General features: G+C 35.8%; 2 protein-coding genes across 2 annotated transcripts in view; one reads left to right on the forward strand and one right to left on the reverse strand.

Annotated features, from left to right (window-relative positions):
* Nucleotides 1–3,912, reverse strand: part of LOC149799394 (uncharacterized) — a 41,179-nt gene extending 37,267 nt beyond the window's left edge. The window contains exon 1 of the mRNA XM_089958732.1: nucleotides 3,235–3,912. Within this exon, the coding sequence (XP_089814858.1) occupies nucleotides 3,235–3,367 (133 nt within the window). The 5' untranslated portion in view covers nucleotides 3,368–3,912. The remainder of the gene's footprint in view (nucleotides 1–3,234) is intronic.
* Nucleotides 3,913–17,333: 13,421 nt separating this feature from the next.
* The window catches only part of LOC149799395 (ubiquitin-like-conjugating enzyme ATG3), a 41,961-nt gene continuing 37,584 nt past the window's right edge, over nucleotides 17,334–21,710 (forward strand). Inside the window, exon 1 of the mRNA XM_089958734.1 lies at nucleotides 17,334–17,496. Coding sequence (XP_089814860.1) covers nucleotides 17,425–17,496 — 72 coding nt within the window. The 5' untranslated portion in view covers nucleotides 17,334–17,424. The remainder of the gene's footprint in view (nucleotides 17,497–21,710) is intronic.

Below are 21,710 nucleotides of genomic sequence, written 5' to 3' on the forward strand. Positions count from 1 at the left end.
TCTGTCAATGTTTTACAATTATTTGATGTTGCTGCAGCAATAACTGGCAATTGTTTGGTACTTCAAAGACCACCTTTAGTGGCACCTTCAACAAACCTTCATCAAAGCAAGTCAAAAACCTTTGCTCAAAGAATGTCTGCAACAAACTTAAATAAAAGCATTATTTCCTTTTACATAGTGACTGGAACATATTTATTGTGCCATGAAAGTTTCCTGTTTGCAACAAAAAAGTTCATGCTTACGATCACTACCAATGGCAGTTTAAAACCCAAATTAAAGTTCCAATATTTTGAAACAATATATATCTGGTCATCAACTTAAACGAAGGTGGGACATCTTGCAAGAATGTGAAACTTTTTAATTTGTTCATGTTTTCATTTCCCTGTTAATAGTCTCATCCTTTTAGCAGCCTTGGCATTATGGTAGTTGTCTCTGACTGACTAAAATCTAGGCCAATTTAAGTACATGTACATGTAGCATATAAACAACTATACAGCCACTTGCTACTAGGACAATAAATACCAGAGTGAATTGTTTTGGGAAACATGTCTGTTGACAATGGGATATAGATCAAACTAAGACAACTGTTTTTTATATATATACATTTTAGTTGTTGTCTTCTAATGTGATTTGACTGATACATGAATTTTCTAACACATAATCGAATACACGACGTCCTGGATTTTTCATATGCATGTATATTATTTAACACGTTGTGGAGTGTACTACACAAATGTAAGTTGTCAATATACAAATGTATTTCAGACTAGCTGTCTTCATTTAATCAAAATTTCCTTTTTTTCTCTCTGCATAAATCCTAGTCACTGACACAGGTAATCTCTTAAAAATTTCACTTGTATGAATCATTTCAATTCATTTTCAGCCCCCCCCCCCACTTATCTAAACATCTGCTTACGTCGACAATATTATCTTGGTCCCGAGGATTTTGAGATAAAAGGAGAGTACCATACTAAGAAAATGGTGACATTTTTTGAAAATTGGCGACAAAATATTGAGGCTAGCGATTATTTATGGTGACAACTCTTTTAAAACCTGCGCTAGATGGCATGTGTTCAAAATTAATCAGGAAATCCCTATTTGCTGTGAGAATAGAGTATTGGAGTATTTCTCAGGGACATGTTTTACATTGTGGAACTATACCTACAATTAAAAAAATTAAATGCATCTATGATATAAAAAATGCACACAAATTAGTCATTTAATTAATGAATTTAAAGTATCTAATGTGATTGTCACCAGGTGGCCTCTAAGATTGCCATCTTACCAACGTTTCAAACCAACTGGACGCTGCTGTATAAACCACAGGAGTCTGACATTTTATCAACAAAGTACGATGAAATCTCTGACAACACGAAATCACCTTATCGGTATTATAAATGAACACAATAAGTGCAAGAATGACCACAGCCTCAGCTCAATTCGACTGTTGTCCCTCATCTTTTATCGCTTCAGAATTGCCAAAAGACTGAAAAGCTACACATATCTATTCAAAATACAGTAACGTACCAATGCATAACTCTTGGACAACCATCTAATAAATCTAATCTGCCGAATTAACCTTTATTTTCAGCATTACATTCACTGTCAAGTTTGCTAAGCCCCATCTATAAAGTCACATATAAGCTATAATCTACTGTTCTGGAAATATTACTACAGCCATGTATTTGATGTCTAAAGATTCCTGCAGACTTACTAGTGTTACACTCTTACGCAATGTTACCATGACCCATCAAAGACCGGAAACTTGAGCTGGCAAAAAAATGTATTTATTTGTATGATTCTAAAAGATACATAGTAAATAGGATTTTCTGGGTTACAGGTTCAAGAAGGTCATGGAGTGGGTCTTCATGCTGACATTTAAAAATCACTTTTTCATATAGTGGTAGACTATACCATGATGTACCACTGGTGCTCGACAAGAGCTAGATGTTGAGAAAGAAAAAAATAATAATCTGAAGGAAAACAAATCATACAGGGTAACAAAAATACCTTAGATTACCCCCATGACCTGTTCTGACACAGGACCCTAACTATCATACTATATAAGAGAGAAGGTACATAACTTCTAAATACTTGGTTCCACCCATGACCCTCAATTTCCTTCTGCTATTTCCATCTTTAAAGGCACACAGCCATACTCTATGGCTTGTTTTACCCCTGAGATATTTTTCTATTCATCAAGCCATCACTGACTTCCCTGCATTACACCATGACCAAACTGAAGTTACGTGCTCCAAAACATGTGAATTTCAAGAATTTTGCCCACCGGTACAACATTGCGCTCAGGTGACAACCAGTGAAAATAACTACATATACCATGTTTGTGACACTATGATATAAATTCTCATTTAACACATTCAAATGATTTTTAACATAATGCAATCATGTTATTACCTATTTTTGCCTGGGTACAAATAATCTACATCGTGAAACTGTTCTCTGATGCATGTATGTTATTTAAGCATAACCTTTTGAGCCAATCTTATTTCACTGGTCATGTGTGTGCCCCATAGTGTACATGTTTTGAAAATGAGAGTCACTTGTATGTGATGTATGTATTGTGTAGAAGACTATGTCTAATTCTTCCATGGAACTGGATTCCTAAAGTTGAATAGAGTTAATGGTACGTAAAAACTTACTTTTGCATCTTCCACTGTTCTGTAATTAAAGAAGGGTTGTATCGTAAAGTCGCAAACATGGTATATGTAGCTCTTTTCACTGGTTGTCCTGGCAGGTAAAAGTCGCACTTTTTGGAGCCCGTAACTTCAGTTTGGTACAACGCAGAAAAGTCAATGATGGCTTGATGAATAGAAAAATATCTCCGGAGTAAAACAAGATATATATTATGGTCGTGTGCCTTTTAAAGACAGAAATAACATAAGGAAATCGAGGGTCATGGGTGGAACCAAATATTTGGAAGTTACGTACCTTCTCTCTTATACAGTATGATAGAGAGGGTCCTATGTCAGAACGGGTGATGAGGGTAATCTAAGGTATTTTTGTCACTCCGTATAATTTTTTTTCGTTATGATTATGGGGGGTGGGTCTCAACATCATGCTTGCGTCGAGGAACTGTGTGCTGTACTGTAGTAATAGTAGTAGTATCGATATATGGGGACACTTCACTTTGCAACTTACTTGTTACCTTAATGACTGAAACATATTAAACACATTCAATTGTTGCCGTGCACTTATAACGTTCTTCCACTTTACCTAGAGACATGTCAATTTTGTCCACTGGTTGTTTGTCAACTTCCATTTTCAAATGAGATGTTCGACGTTGATACAGCAACAAAACGCTTAAGACGGTGGTGGCGCTACAGTAAATTACAGTCCTACTAAACATCGCAAAGACGAGCGAACGGGCGAGGATAGTGCGAAGTCGGTTTATATGTCAATGCTGAAATATACTGAATGTTGATACAAAATGTATTTAAAAAATTTAAATATACGAGAATCATACATATCTGTATTTTATATGTGTTGATCAGGTTTTTTTTTGTTGTTGCGGGGGGTGTTATTTGCATTCAGTGTTGTAATGAATTATGGTAAATAATCCATTTTTGTCTCTATTTACATTACATCCATTATGGTGTATTAATATAAAGTTTAAATAGTGAGTGGCGAAATTTCTAAAGTTTTAAAAATTCTATACATTATCAAAGACTCTATTAAAATCTACAAATCTACAAAAGTGGAAAATGAGTCTTTCTTTATTACAATATGAGAATCGATCAGATCTTGAGATCCTAAACAAATTCAAAATGTATGCTAAAAATATATACTTCCTGAGTTATTATAACATGAGATAAATATATTACAACTAATGATAAGAAAATTTAACTTTCTGAGAAAAACAATATTTCTGAATATTTGTCATCAGTTATTACAATGTTGGCAGCAAATGGACATTCATAAAATAAAACATGATCAACACATAGACAATAAAAACATAGATTTTTCATATATTTAATTCTATAAATTATTTATCAACATTAAATATTTTAAAATCTCTTTGGCTTAACATTTTCTGTTTTTGTGTGTCTTTACATTTATTTTTCCCATCTTTGTGCATCTTCACAATTATTAAAAGAACCTGTAAATTATTCGTGATATACAACATTTTGTTTTTCTTGAAACAAAAGTGCCTTTTATCAAAACACTATATTAATTTAATTGCAATTTTTTAAAAATCTATTGTAACTATTTGAATCAAAATTACAACAAAAAAGATGATTGAATAATAAAACTCTAAAACATGTTTGACATAAAACACTTTCTTATTACTTAAATCGATACTAGAAATTAGTACCCATCAATACCACTCTCTCTCTCTCTCTCTCTCTCTCTCTCTCTCATATTCCCATTTATCAGGTGTAGGGCGATTTATGGTTTGTTACATGGTTATTTGATTGCCTAAATCTGTACCTACAATTTATGTCACCTGTCTATAATAGAATATTTTCCATGTCATACAATCTGAAACAAGGGCCATTTTCTACACCAGGATTGCTATATACACAAGGATGGCTATATACACCAGGATGGCTATATACACCAGGATAGCTATATGCACCATGATAGCTATATACACCAGGATTGCTATATACACCAGGATAGCTTTATACACCAGGATTGCTATATACACCACGATAGCTATATGCACCAGGATAATTATATGCACCAGGATAGCTATATGCACCATGATAGCTATATGCACCAGGATTGCTTTATACACCAGGATTGCTATATACACCAAGATTGCTATATACACCAGGATAGCTTTATACACCAGGATTGCTATATACACCAGGATAGCTATATACACCAGGATAGTTATATGCACCATGATAGCTATATACACCAGAATTGCTATATACACCAGGATAGCTATATACACCAGGATTGCTATATATACCAGGATAGCTATATACACCAGGATTGCTATATACACCAGGATAGTCATATGCACCATGATAGCTATATACACCAGGATTGCTATATACACCAGGATAGCTATATACACCATGATAGCTTTATACACCTGGATAGCTATATACACTATGATAGCCATATGCACCAGGATTGCTATATACACCATGATAGCTATATACACCATGATACCTTTATACATAAGGATAGCTATATACACCAGGATAGCTATATACACCAGGATTTCTATATACACCAGGATTGCTATATACACCAGGATAGTTATATGCACCATGATAGCTATATGCACTAGGATTGCTATATACACCATGATAGCTTTATACACAAGGATAGATATATACACCAGGATTGCTATATACACCAGGATAGTTATATGCACCATGATAGCTATATACACCAGGATTGCTATATACACCATGATAGCTATATGCACCAGGATTGCTATATACACCATGATAGCTTTTTACACAAGGATAGCTATATACAACAGGATAGCTATATACATCAGGATAGCTATATACACCATGATAGCTATATACACCAGGATAGTTATATACACCAGGATAGCTATATACACCAGGATTGCTATATACACCAGGATTGCTATTTACACCAAGATTGCTATTTACAACAGGATAGCTTTATACACAATGATAGCTATATACACCAGGATTGCTATATACACTAGGATTGCTATATACACCAGGATTGCTATTTACAACAGGATAGCTTTATACACAATGATAGCTATATACACCAGGATAGCTATATACACTATGATAGCTATATGCACCAGGATTGCTATATACACCATGATAATTATATACACCATGATAGCTATTTACTCCAGGATTGCTATATACACCAGGATAGCTATATACACCATGATAGCTATGTACACCAGGATTGCTATATACACTAGGATTGCTATATACACCAGGATTGCTATATACGTCAGGATAGCTATACACACCATGATAGCTATGTACACCAGGATTGCTATATACACTACGATTGCTATATATACCAGGATTGCTATATACGTCAGGATAGCTATATACACCATGATAGCTATATGCACCAGGATAGCTATATACACCAGGATTGCTATATACACCATGATTGCTATATACACCATGATAGCTACATAGACCAGGATTGCATTATACACCAGGATAGCTATATACACCAGGATTGATTTATACACCACGATAGCTATATCCCCCAGAATATTTTGGTTGTTTGTTCCAGGGTTTTTTCCAACAGAATTTCGAAGGGTGGCCGAGGATTTACAATAAATAAAATGACTGAGTGGCATAGTGACATGCCTAGTCAATATTTATATCATGTACGTATTTAGCATTGGCCAGCGATAATTTTATTTTATTTGTAATTCTTCACGTTTGCTGGCGAGCTTCGACTGTGCATACCTACTTACTTGTCCGCCTGTACATATAAGAAGTATATTGTGCTATTCTGGGATCAAGATAGGGAATTATACGTTAAATCATTTTCTTCTCATATGATTCCCATGATGTATTGCTCTGAGGTTAAGATTGGAAGTCCTATGTCACAAATGTCGAAAGGTTTAACATGATGGAACTTGTTGAGTACAAGATGGGATATATAATGTTAAAACCACATATATTATCCAACACATCATTTGAAGTGACTAATGCAACGTGCTGTACTATCCAACAAACCTATCATGGTCTATCCATCGTCATCACACTTATTATCAACAACCCTCATTTACTATCCATTGGGGCCCCGAGTGGTCGAGTGGTCTAAAGCGCTCTCCGTTACGGATCACTGCCATTTCACCTCTGCGTGGGTTGGAGTCTCCGATTCGGCTAATGTGGGTATGTGAGAAAGCTTGCCAGTAAGCTTCTCGTGGGTCTATGGTTCTTTCATGGGTTTTCCCGGGTTCTTCCTCCACCATTAATACTGGCCGCCGTGTATAGCCTATCGTGTGCTGAAAAATGGCGTTAAACCCTACAACAACAACAGCTATCCATTACGCAGTTTTTGAGTGACCAACACATAGTCATTTACCAACCAGCGGGTAAGTAGGCTCCGGCAGATATACACTTATACACTATTGTACGTGGGGTGTGGCACTTATACACTATTGTACGTGGGGTGTGGGAAGAGAAACGATCAACAGGATAGAAAGAAAGACACACACACACACACTTAAGGACAGGCATTAGATTACTTTTACCATCACAAACACACACATATCCGTTGTAGATCATGTGTGACGAAATGTGGTGTTTTGAACTGGTCATACTCCATTTCGATATTTTTGTCTCCTTGATTTAAATTACTCATTAAACATCCTTATGTTTCTAGTTTGTACATGTCTTTGTATTTCACAAAACCATTAAAGTTCAACCACTCTACCCTGTTGTAATATCATGCTTTGGGGTATATTGTGTACGTATCAACACTCCTTTACTCTTGTCTACTGTTAAACCTAAGAAAATATTATATTTCAGGATCCGTGCAATTTCTTTTGACTTGTATCGCGTTTTCCTTCACAACCGCGCTTAAAACATGCAAACTTTATGTTCACCAGTCCTAGTCGTGCATGATCGAATGACTTGTAGCGTGTGCTACACATACGGATGTTTTCCTTCACGACCGCGCATACAGAATGCAAACTTTAACTTCGCCAGTCCAAGAAGTGCATGGTCGAATGATTTGTCAACTACGCATTTGAACGTTTCTCTTCACGTCCGCTGTTAAATGCATGTCCACATTAAGTTCGCCATGGTCGAATGGGTTGTCTACTACACATATGAACATTCTCCTTCATGGCCGCTTTAAAAGCATGCATACACTATGTTCGCCAGTCCTTGTCGTACATGGTCGAATGGCGACTAACGACGTAAATTTAATAAAAAATAGTCACCATTGATCTCGTCATTTATTGTTGATTATGCCCAGACATAAGAAGAAAAATGTGAACTTAGCACTACTGAGCGGGAAAAGTGATAGAAGCCCTCAGTTTGAGAGAAAGGAATGGAGAACCCCTCAGGCCAGTTTAACTACCTGGCGTGTTACCCAAACAAACGCCATCTAAAGGCTTAGACGACCTCCTTGAAAACAGCAAAGTAATTCGTCAGAGAAGTGATGAAAGAAGACGTAAAGAAGATCAAGGTAGTATGGGCCGAGAAGAAGAAGAAGAGAGAGAGGAGTGGGGGGGGGGGTCAACATTTTTTGTTTACACAAAAATATGCTAACCCACTATATTTGGTGTTGAATCAAAGGCCAACACATATTTTCTTTAAATCCTAAGCCACCTTCCACTTTTTTCTAGGTCTAGGCCAACACAACACTACTTAATAAAAGCTCTGAAATAAAAGCTGACATTATGAAAATGACAACTTTGATCTAACAAATCCGGACTCTTCAAGTCACCATTTCTCTTCAGTTTATGTACTCCAAACATTGCACACTCCTGTTAACACTAAGCATGGATTGGAAAGAGACATTTACCTAAAAGCCACACATTGGAGATTTGGTATACCAATAATCTATTATATAATAACATAACTTCGTCTATTATCTCTCTCTCTCTCTCTCTCTCTCTCTCTCTCTCTCTCTCTCTCTCTCAGAGTGGCCGAGTGGTCTAAAGCGCTCTCCGTTACGGATCATTGCCTTCTCACCTCTGTCTGCGTGGGTTCGAGTCTCGGATTCAGCCAATGTGGGTATGTGAGAAAACTTGTCAGTAGCTTCTCGTGGGTTCTTCCTCCACCATTAATACTGGCCGCCATGTATAGCCTATCGTGTGCTGAAAAATGGCGTTAAACCCTACACAACAACAACTCTCTCTCTCTCTCTCTCTCTGAATCGGTCTCATCCAGAAAAACTTGTCTGATCGTGAATTAGCTGGTCCAAATGATCGGGAACAAACTGGTATGTATGTATGTATGTATGTATGTATGTATGTATGTTGTTATTGTTATAGGGTTTAACGCCATTTTTCAGCACAAGATAGGTTATACATGGCGGCCAGTATTAATGGTGGAGGAAGAACCGGGAAAACCCCGGAAAGAACCACCGACCCACGAGAAGCTACCGGCAAGCTTTCTCTCATATCCACATTTGTCGAGTTCGAGACTCGAACCCACGCAGACAGAGGTGAGATGGCAGTGATCCGTGACGGAGAGCTCTTTAGACCACTCGGCCACTCGGGGCTCCTGTATGTATGTATGTATGTATGTATGTATGTATTTCATTTTGATCCCAGTGTTAAATCGCTGTACAATCTGCTGCATTAATACTTCGAACCAACAGCTGTGCATTTGCACATTGTTAAATACAGTAAAATATATCCTTTATCGATCCCAAAAGATGTATTTTAAACACGATGATCGATGTTCACCGATGTCATTCATTCAGATTTGTATTTCACCTATAACGATTTCTTCTCCTGCAATCTGCTACAATAATCTATCATTACTGACGATACTGTGATAAGTGAAATCGGCACCCTTTCCTGAAACATCGCAGTATAACTTATTTGATGTTTGAAATCATGAGATTCAAACAAATGTTTGTCCTGATTTTTGGGTGATTTTTGTTGTTGTTGTAAACACAACTAGTTTGGCCATAATTTTTTTCCTTAACAAATTTGCAATGAAAAACCATTATATCGACAGTGTTACTGTTATTCATGGGATATTTCAGTCACCCTCTAAAATCTGCCGCATACTTTAGATTTGTGCCATTAATTGTGCTTTGTAAAGTTTGGTTACAGTATACATTTCGCATTACCACAATTGAAGTACTTGCGTCATTATTAACGTTTCTATAGCCCAGAGTTGTTACAGAATTCGATTTGTGTTTTCTTCGTAAAAATATGTTTTTATCTTTCGTATTGTTTTGTTTTGTTTTGTTTTGAAATGGATGTTTGGAGGAATCGGTTGCATTTGTTTTTGTTATAAAAAAATAAAAATAAAAAATAAAAAAGGGTGATTTAGGGAACTGATGAAGTCATTTATTGACACTGTAATTATTTAAGAAGTAAAATATAAACAGCAGTATTAGTTGTTGTTCCAGCGTACTCACACACATTCAGTATCAGTGTTAGTTGGTGTTCTAGCTTACACACCCAAATTAAATAGCTGTAATAGTATTCTTGCTTATTCACACTCATTCAATATCAATATTCGTTGGTGTTCTAGATTAGACTCGTACACATATAGGATGGGGTGTAGAGAGTGGAGGTAGGAGGAGTGGAAATACCGGTTTATTTCGGATCTTCCATGTTTAGTCACGATCAGTCCGGTTTATACGTGAACAAAGCAGTTAATTATTTATCACACGGGTTTATTCCTGATCAGAAGTGTTAGTTCATGATAAGACATTTTTAATCCGGACAAGTCCAGTTAACTGACTGACAGACAGGTATTTTCCTCACCAGACCAGTTTACTTCGGTCTGTTCCGAATCAGACTAGTTTATTCCCGATTCCTGTTGAGACCAGTTTATTCACGATCAGACAAGGTTATTTTTTCTGGATCAGACCGATTCAGACAATTTTTCTGAGAATACCATTTTTTTCCGGATCAGACCAGTTTATTACTGATCATACTGTTCTTTTGAAATGGAATGTTCCGACATTAAATATAAAACACTGCTGTTGCTGAATGAAACAGTCCAGATCCACAATAAAACACCCCTAATGCTGAATGAGACAGTCCAGTTTGACAACCTGTCTTCCTTTGTGATAAATGGAATGTTCCAATATCGGACTTAAAACACCAAATATGTTAAACGAGTTAGTCAGAAGAATTTTCTATTATATATGCTGTATATTTCTTTTCTATATTATTCTATTTTCCATTTCCCGTGTATACTCAAGATTGAGTCTTGACATCTGTATTATGTACATTTAATTTGAATTGTTTTTTACTTTTGCATTCATTATATACTACGGGTTATGCAAAATTGTATTTTGTAGCTGACCTTGTCTAAAATCAAGATCATTGTCTACCTGACCAGATTTGTATTGCGCCCGCTTAACATTCTTTTTTTTTGTTAACAACTAACAAATAGCTAATATTTTCTCTATGAGTGTGGCCTTAATATTATCTTTAATAATTAAAATGATCTGACCATTGTCAAAAGAAGTAAACATATTTATCTTGGCCTGAGTCAAAGACATTGTGTTTACCATGTTCTGTATTATTATTTTGGAACCAGAATCTTCTAGAATGGAAGTTTCCATTCAGTTTTTTATCTTCAAAAAAGGAAAATGATAATTGCGATATAGGTTAAACAGAGGGGATTACAATCTTATTTTACTGGGAAATATTATGTATTCATGCTGTAAGATCTTGAAGCAGAATCAGTCTTATTGTTGTGTTCAGTATTTGATTTGGGTTAGAACTATTTATTTCAAATTATTAATTCTCTAGAATTACAAAGTGCTCAATAATATTCTGGACATAAACACTAAGTTTGATTTCTAGTGAATTAAAACAAGGATATATTGGATTATACAATTGTGATTCATCAAAAGACTGTTTGCACATTATCACACGTCAAATTACTGGTACTTTAATACATTTGAGATAACAGGCACATAAACCCTTTCATCGTTGGATCTTATTTTGAACACCGCTGGCGTTTAACTTTATTCATTAGGACTGGTAATACAATATCTTGGTCTCTGGGGGATTTAATTAGCGCTACAGTATGTTCTTTTTAAATTTTCACTTTTGTATTCAAGGGAAATAAATTATTTGTTGAATATTACAAAACTTGTTGATTTCGCTATTTTCCATTACTTAGTTTAAGACCATGTATTCGCAATATTATGACAATAATTCATTCTAAATATGACATATGCGTGATATTGGAATATCATATTTAATTTGTCTATTTAAATATTGCACACGTCAATTGGACTGGTCGGCCTGGTGTCAGGATAATGTGACTGGATGGGACATCTTGCTACATTTCTGCGGCACGATGCCCCCGTGCTAGACATCACTGTAAACTGCCACACTGCAGACATCGTAGCGATATGACTGAAAAATTGTTAAAGCTACGTTAAAAATCCAAATCACATCACATCACATCACTCACACGTCAACATTCTACATTACATTACTGCATTTTAATGTCAACTCATTGCATTCTAACAGTTTATTTGATTACACAGTAATCGCCATAACGGTACAAATACACAACATTGTAGAAATCACAATGTAACGAAGTGAAAGTTACAACTACGATGATACCACAATGCAATGTAACAATGCAAGTTACAACTAAGATGTTAGCATAATGCAATGTAACAATGGAAGCTACAACTAAAATGTTAGCACAATGCAATGTAACAATGAAAGTTACAACTACGATGAGAGGACAATGCAGTGTAACAACGAAAGTTACAACTAAGATGTTAGCATAATATAATGTAACAATGAAAGTTACAACTGAGATGATAGCACAATGCAATGTAACAATGAAAGTTACAACTAAGATGTTAGCACAATGCAATGTAACAATGAAAGTTACAACACAGATGTTCGCATCATGCGAATTGTTATAATGTAATCAGTGTATAATGCACACACACACACACACACACACACTTATTTATTTATGCATTTATTTATTTATTCTCTAAGCGGGCTGATCGGGAAAGGGATTGTTCATTGGAATCATCAGATATAGTTATACTCCCGTATATCATGATGTAGAACACGCTTTAGTGTCGGGAAATTTAATGATTTCCTCCATCTGTCCATCCATACGTTCTGTCTGTAAATTTTATATTACTGAAATTCACCAAACCTATATTGGTATTGCAAATACATATAACAGAGGTATAGGTTTTATGTTTGCGTTCCTTTAAATCCTCAAGGAAGTTGGATATTTCTCTTTGCCAACCGATTTTGTAGGTTCCGATTTCAAACAAGGAAATATTTAATAAAACGAGTATGATTAACAATACGGATCTAATGAAGTTGCACAACTAGCCGAGGCTGACACCAAGACTACTTAGAACTAATTATATATTTTAGCTTATTTAATTGTATTTTGTTTTTTATTGTTTGATGCATTTCGTATAAATCGCAATTATAACACAAAAATGGTGTTTTGGGTAGCTGCTGTTTTGTGATAAGTAGTTATAACTACTTATAAGATCGCAAATGCCTTTCGCTCCCTTCCCCCATGCCACCCAACCCTCTTTTTCAAGGTCTTAGATACAGATATCTTTGGTTTCTTTATCATGTTTATGCTTTCTATTTTCGTTTGTTTATTTATAGAACACCCGGGTGTTGTCAAATACTTAGTGGAGAAACACCCTTCGCTTAAGCATCGTTTTGTTCATGCAGACTATTTTGTGAAGTGATGAATTTTCCACATGAAACTTCGTTAAGAAATAAATAAATTCATTTTTGAAATAACTGTCTTGCTAAATGTAAAACATCTATGAATCTGTATGATTGTAATGGTACTGAAAAAGAAGTTAAAAAAAAGTCTTCCTTTCTCGTTTAGCCGTGAAAAACAATGAAAACTATACAAACACTGCTAGGCGTTCATTGAGATTCATCAACCGATTAAACATTTTTGTGTCAAAAATATTTTCAAAATGCTTTTGTTCTTAAGATTTTTTTAAGATCACATGATGCTCTTTTATGAAGTTATTCACGTAATGAGTCCACGGGAATTGAAAGAATTGTTTGCTTTGAAATGGACGTTTTAGAGTACCATTGATACTTGAAGTTAAATGGCTGTATTGCAAGGCAAGCAGAAGCTTAAAGAAATAAAATAGCACGTTTTTGACCAACCAATGCAATTTATTAATACTGTTGCTGCTGTTGTCGTTTCAGCAATGCCCTTTGTTGCTAATATATGGCCCTGAGATCATACTCACACAAATGGAAAGGCAACAGTATGTTGTTGTTGTTACGAGCTTGGTGATGCGTAAAGGCGTGCGCCTTAGAACACTTGGCCACTCGAGCCGCCATGCTACAATAAGAGAGAGAGAGAGAGAGAGAGAGAGAGAGAGAGAGAGAGAGAGTTATAAATTCTTCACCTTTAGTAAAAAGTAAAAAAATAAAAAACAATCTAAGAGATGGAGGCATTTATACTGTCTATTAATAAACAAAATGCTATGTTTCCCTCGAGACAATGCATGTCTGATCTGTAGTTTAGTCACCCATGATTAGAATGTGTGTTATACTTAATCCGTGTCACAATTTTTATTGAACACAGCGCCCTCTGTTGTCATAGGGACATTAGTCTATAATTAATCTATATTGCATTTTGCTTCCACAGGGGCTCGTACCGTGCGCTTGCGTCTTGTTAACGGCCGACTAGCAACTTTCATTACCCAATATTGTAACTTTCAGCATGTCAACGTGTGTTATCAAAATCTACCAGTTGAAGAAGAAAAAAATGTAGAGCTGAAACGACACAATTAAGAATTATAATATGTGTTATATTAAAAACGCAACAGAATAATTCACACGGAATCTGAAGACACGAAGCTGCAATGTTGTCATACCATACCTAAGAAACACATGTAATGCTACCATCTAGTATGTGCAACCTACACACATAGAAAACACAAAATAGAATACAAATCAGAGTATATCTCATAGAATTAACAGAAAACACAAAATAGAATAATGTAATACACTGCATATAATAATAGTACACACATGCATATAACTAAAATACATGCATATAATTATGACGGAAATCCCCCTCCATAGGTCCAAGTGGTGAATAATCCAAATCATCGGGCCCAGCCACACAAAGTGGCACTGGGTGAACAAAATCAAAACTACAAAAGAACCCAACATAAAGGTGCAGCTGCTTTAAAATTTAGGAACGTTTATATTGCCAACCTGAGCATGATCCGATACGCAACATAACTCTTTCTTTTCTGTTATCACCTTACTAAGCAATCATCCGTAAGTACGATATTAAAAAGTCAATATTCAGGTGCAAAACAACATCATTACATTTTGGGAAAAGTACAAAATTCTCAACCTTGGATCAATAAGAGGCATATAACGACAAAGACCATTTCTGCTCCTTCTCCTTTGTTGTCTCTTCACGACAAGCTCAATTAAAAAGTGTGCAGCGCACACATCAAAAGCGTTGGAGGGGTGCCTCGCACCAGTTCGACGAATAGTCTGTGCTTACAGTAAGCAGATGTACGTATCCCAAAAAGTCGTACACGTCTGTAATTTAATTTAAGCATCGTCGTCGTCGTCATCATCTTCATCATCATCATCATCATCATCATCATCATCATCATCATCATCATCATCATTTATAGTCTTCTTGTGTGCATAAGAAGAATAGCAGACTGTTGTAAAGTGGGAAAACTGATGAAAGGCATTTTCTTGATGAAAACAGTACAGCTCCTACTGGGTCTGGTTCGAAGACTTGGAGTTCTACCTCCACACCAATCACCTGAAGAGGGAAATCACCTCTCTGAGAATTGCTGAAGAATTCGTTAGAGCTGTGATGCATAAAGAGAAGGAGAAAACCGCTAGGACTTGGGCGGAGGAAAGGAGGCTAAAGGAGGAGGAGAAGAGAGAATGGGACTTGCAACGACTGAACAAAAACTCGATGAAGATCCAGGAAATATTCCGCTGATTTTGCCATCCATATGAGATTCCTGAGTAGAACAAAGACTGATAGAAGAAAGCCATCTAGCTTAGTTTTAGGCCATTGGTCCCCACCAAAATAAGTTGGAGGAAGAATGGGAAAAAATAAGTGCAAACATTCACGGCCTGTCGCGTCTGATCCGGGAGCTACAAACACTAAAGAGAGTGGTTGCAAAAGATACAACGACCCTATTCAGGGCAACACAATCTCTAGAAATGAGATACTCAAATCCATCTTATTAGACAATGCGTTGCATGTTTTGCGCATGTAGGTGTTTTTGTATGTCTGTGTTGTTGAGAGCTAAAACTCCTTTACCGCTTTTCTCTTCTTGTGATAGCGTGTTCATATATAATGGTTTTTGAAAGTGTGTCTATAAACACTTCGTACCCTTGCATGTGATGGTATGCTTCTGTGTACGTAAGTATAGGGTGCATGTCTAAATACTCCTACCCTTTCCGTTATAATGGGGTGGGTGGTGTTTATATAGTAAATAAAAAGCAGGTGCTGGATTGTAGTGGTGTATGTTAGGATAGTAATAAAGTGGGTGTTGGATTGTAGTGTGTGTGTGTGTTTAGACAGCAATCAGAAATGGGGTGCTGGATTGTTGTGGTTTGTGTCTGGATAGTATATGTGGTATGCTGGATTTGAAAGAAAACTTTTAGCATCACCATTCCCGTTTGACCTCATAAACACGTTTTATCCCATGACCATTTTTAACCCTATGCATACTTGTTACCCCATAAATACCTCCCACTCTGTAATACTATTCCCTTGTTAAATTTGCGACAAGTTTTAATACAGGATCTCAAACATGACCACAGAGTGACTCCCGCACGTTTTCCTGCGAGTTAATGCTAATTCCTGTATGACCCCATAGATGCTTACATAACTATTTCAGGGTGAATATGTGTGTAAAGTTTCATTAAAATTTATGTGATTTATGTGGCGTATCAATAACATGCCGAAAGGGGACTCGTAATACAATTCTTGCTTTATTCTCTACATATCATTTTGATAAAATATTTGATTTAAACTTACCATAAAATATCATTCAAGGCTGTCAATTAGTACATAATTACAACCACAAGATTTGCCTCACCACTACTTTTATATTCATGTTAAGCTGTTATATCTCCGGTAAGCTAACTTGATGATTATAAATATATACACCAAATCTGAAATTAATTTTTTTAAAATCTACTCCCCCCCCCCCCCCGTATCATTGCCAACGGGATTGTACTTTTCCTAATGTGTTGAATTGCAAGATAACAGTAACATGTTTCAGTTATAAATGACTATAAATTACTGTCTGACATAGTTACAATATTGTACATACATTTTTATTTTAATACCTAATTAGCATGTTTCAATGTTTGCAATAGCATGCATAATTCATTAATGACGTCAACCAGAATGCAAAATTAAATATTATTGTCAACGAGAAGATAGCTTTATATAAGCTAATGCTTGTCGCCGTATTCTCTACATCTCATGTTAATTTGTTTTGTTTTGTTTTCTTTTCTTTTCTTTTTGTTCTTTACACGATGACTTCTGTAAATAAACACAGTCTAAACCAAAATGTCATTCAACAATATTTATCTAATGGAACATGAGTTTATTCGTTTGTTTTCCTCTGTCCAATTGGAGATTTTATCTTTTGTGCCTTTTTAACATCGCGTTGAATTAAAGTTGTTTCCCCTTGGTAACTCTTTACTTAAGGTGCAGTTGGGAGGTGTTACAGCTGACGATATCTGGTTAACGTCGACTTTAGACGTAAAATTCGAAAGTCGTCAAAATGCAAAACGTTATCAATGCAGTAAAAGGCAGAGCACTAGGTGTTGCCGAATATCTTACGCCAGTTTTAAAGGTTAATTTGTAGTTTATATGTTTGGAAATATCCATTACAATACTTTCTATCTTCAGCCTGAAGGGCTTGGATTGTTGGAACATTCTTCACGCACACAACCACATTCTGGTGCATGTATATATTATATTTATAAATATACATACACAGTTCTGTCGCTGCGTGATGTTAGGCTTCAGATACATCCACATTACAGCGTATATATTCCTTCCATTCTTCCTTTCTATTCTCTCCATCTGGAATCTTCCTCGACTATCGATCTATCTATAAATACGTTGACGTTATAATGAACTACGTCAACAGTAATAGTATCTGAGCACCCGCCAGTAATCACAGGGGCTATCGTACAAGTCACACAGGCCATGTAATCACAGGGGCTATCGTACAAGTCACACAGGCTATGTAATCACAGGGGCTATCGTACAAGTCACACAGGCCATGTAGGCATTCAACACCGAATATTTCAGTCATGGGTGTAATTTTGTAGAATTTGATTATTACATAGCTTTATGTAACAAGTATTCTCTTCATTTGGATTCTTATACATCCACATTCCTTTGGAAGGCCTTTGTTTAGACAACCTGAAAAGTGCATACAGCAAAATCGATGTTAAAGTACGAAGAGATTTTTGGACAAAATGAATCTAAAGAGGTGTGATTGAGTACAGTCAGGATTGAATGTTGCATGCTGTGATGTCAAAGTGAAAGTAGTCCTACAATGTAAGATATAGCTCATGTTGTTTTTGTATTAGTGCTATGTCTTACTAACCAAATAATGGCCTTGTATAGAGTGTTCTGATGTCAGTTGACCAGAATGAGTAGTAGTTTTAGGAATATCTCACACACTTGGCAGCCTATATCGACACTCGTCCACTAATTTATGTGTAATTAATATACTTACTGTGCTGTCTTCATCCCAGCAGAATGAAAATATGACACTAGCAAATGGATGCATTTTCATGTTCCGTTGACATACACTTGTATTTCTTGCAATGCAACGGTAGTCAGGGTATGCCAAAGTATGTTTAAGTAGGCTCATGTGGGAGATATGTTTCTTGAATGGAACGAAACGTTGCTTACAGATCCAATAGGCATAATATATTTTTTATTTGTTTCGTTAAAGAATAATATTTCAACTTAACCCGATTTTGGCATTCCCAGTTTGCATCGCTTTCCAGCCAACTGAAATGTAGGCAAAAGAAACTTGAAAACAGGTCCATTTCTTTTGTGATAATTTGAATTTATTAGAGAAAAGAAAACCAGGTTAGTAAAGTCTGACAAAAACATTATAACTTTACTTTGTAGAAAAGCATAGTTATTGGTTGCTAGTTGTGTGTGATATTCCTGAAAATTTAACTTTTGTTACACTGTTAGTCGACATCAAAACACGCTACAGAGTGCCTTTAGTTAGGCAAGTAAGACCCATCACCCCCCAGAGCAAAAATATCAGGTGATGTGTCTTACATTGTAGGACTAACAGTGAAAGCTACGTATATTGATAAACAAATTCATACTACTCTATATTGTGATGATTCCACTCGACATGCTCTTTTTTTGTCCAAAATTTGGTTAATGGCCATCATTGTAAAAGACCATAGAGATCAGTAATTTTTGTCTGGAAGTTTCTTGATGACACTGAAGGTGCAGAGCATTCATTAATCATGATTGAATAGACTTTGGTCAAAGAAAGTTAGTGTTAAATTTCAAAAGACTAAGTTGTATTTAATTTAGAATGAGTAAATGCGCATACATGACCCATGTGACTTTTGCTATAGTTACTTACAATTTAACTGTCAGTCATAAATGTAGTATACAATAATTTGATAAATAAAAGCATTTGATACTGTGCCATTACATAAGTTTCTGTTCAAGATGGAAAACTATGGAATCACTGGGCCACTATGCTGCTGGCTAGAGATTTTCATGACAAAGCTACTTATGCAAGTTGTGGTTGATGCAGAATCATCTGAAGCAGTTGCTGTTGACTCTGGTGACCCTCAGGGAACTGTGCTGGGACCACTCCTTTTTCTTTATCACATTAATAATCTTCCAGACTGTGTGAAGTCTCAGGTCATGCAGTTTGCAGATGACTGTCTCCTGTACAGAACAATTGAAAACCAAAGTGACCACCATACCCTCCAGAATGATTTGACAGCCCTTGAAAAATGGGTGACAGATTGGCGTATATTTTTCAGTACTACAGAATGCTACCTCATAAATCAACTAAATCATTTAGCTTCTACACTTTAAATAACCACATGCTACAACAAGTCAGTGAAAACTATCTTGGACTAATATTGTCTGAGGACTTCAAGTGGGAATCGCACATTATCAAATTGACTAAAACAGCTAACATTACATTGGCATTTCTAAAAAGAAACCTCAGTCACACTGGCCACAGACATGTAGACAAACTGCCTATCTAGCACTTTGTCAGATTTGTGTTAGAGTATGGTTGTATGGTCTGGGATCCATGCTACACTTAGGATGTTGACAGAATTGAGAAAGTCCAACAACAGGCAGCAAGATTTGTATTGCTTCTGCTTAATATGCAAGAACAACACTCTGAATGGAATAGTCTTCTCATTATCCAACTGAAAAGAAATGTAGGATGTCATTTTCTTTTAACCAATGAGAGGACAGTTATTCCATTCATTGGGGTTTCACTTGCATATTAGTTGGGTGTTATCATGGCCATGTCAAGCAGTAGAATGGGAAAATGGTCTGGCATTCTTTAAAGACATGATAGTAAGCCACACTTTGGATAGCCAGACAGTCAAATTCATGAGCTAAATGTTGGTACCAAATTTATTACTCTATGCTAAATGTAACTTGAAATATCAGCGTTGATTCATAAATTATTTGATACTTTATGCATGACTGCTAGTTAAGCAACGATACAAGCCCCTGTGCCAGTAATCTGTGCAGTATAGTTTGGGCATACTTTGTTTACTGTGTGCCTATCGGACTTATTTCCATTATTTTCATGCAAATTTTTATTGTTACTTTTATTTTAAAAAACAGATTATCATTAACACCAGAAAAAGTCATAGATGTCTACTACAAGTTATTAAAAATAAGAGTATCCAGGCACAGTGTTTGATACTGTGAACTAGATAATATATTCATATACTTGCTGACACAACTGCAAGTTGTAGAAAGGATGAAAGGCAGAAGTAAAAGGTGCAATCTGTGATCCATTATTGAACTATGACATGGTATTCAACCAATGAAAAGTTGTTCGCAGATATTTGAAAGTTTCAGTTCTGAAACTATAGAAGGTCTTAGGTGTGAAGCGGGTCAGAAGACTAGACAGTCTCTCTTACATTTGGAGAATTGGGCAATATTTCTTCCAAAGTTTTTTTTAATCTATATAAGACTATATACACCACAGTGCAGATCATTAATTTTGTTTTTTGACATTAGTGCAGCAAAATAGCCATTATTATATATTGCCCTATTAGGGAATAAGAAAACTGAAAATTAAAGATTATACAAAAAGTATTTCAGTTTATAATGTCTATGACATGTATGTTTTCCCTGACTGAAACAGACTTGTAGAACATTTTGTACTTTTAGAAAATGTGAAGAAAATTGTTTTTGTCTTTTAATGATTGAAGCATTCAGATAAGTTACCTTATGAAGTACAAATATAGGCATAATAGGCACAACTAAATGCTGGACAGTCTGAGATTTGAAATCCTTTCTGTTCAGTGTAATGCAAGGAAAATGTGTCCTTTTCACTCAGTTTGGATTTGTAAGTACATTTTTTAAAATTATTTTGGCAATAGCTGCTATTCAGGAGTTATAAGATGGTTTCCTGGTTTTTAGCTCAAATAATTATGGATCAGAAGAGTTTATGATGGCCTATTGTCCACCATTTGTTGTCCATCCATCTGTTTGCAAATGTTTGCTATTGCCACTCCTTGGCTATAACGAGGATTGCAATGAAGCTTTGCATACATATTTTTCCCAGGGTCTAGTTGGTCGTAAAGGAAAGTGGTACCACACTTACATGCAGTATGGCCATCACTGTGACCACTTTGTTAGTCTTGTTATAGTTACTTTCCTGAACTTATGGTCATATAAACATAGGATTTTCTATGAACGACTAGCTAATATGTGTGGTTGGTCCGTACTGAAAATAGTTCCAATCTCACCTTAGATACGACTATCAAGGTAGCCATCTTGAAAATCTTGTTATTCCTAGATGGTCAT

The sequence above is a fragment of the Sinohyriopsis cumingii genome, chromosome 5 (assembly GCF_028554795.1).
Source record: "Sinohyriopsis cumingii isolate HCF-2022 chromosome 5, ASM2855479v2, whole genome shotgun sequence".
In the NCBI taxonomy this organism is placed as follows: Eukaryota; Metazoa; Mollusca; class Bivalvia; order Unionida; family Unionidae; genus Sinohyriopsis; species Sinohyriopsis cumingii.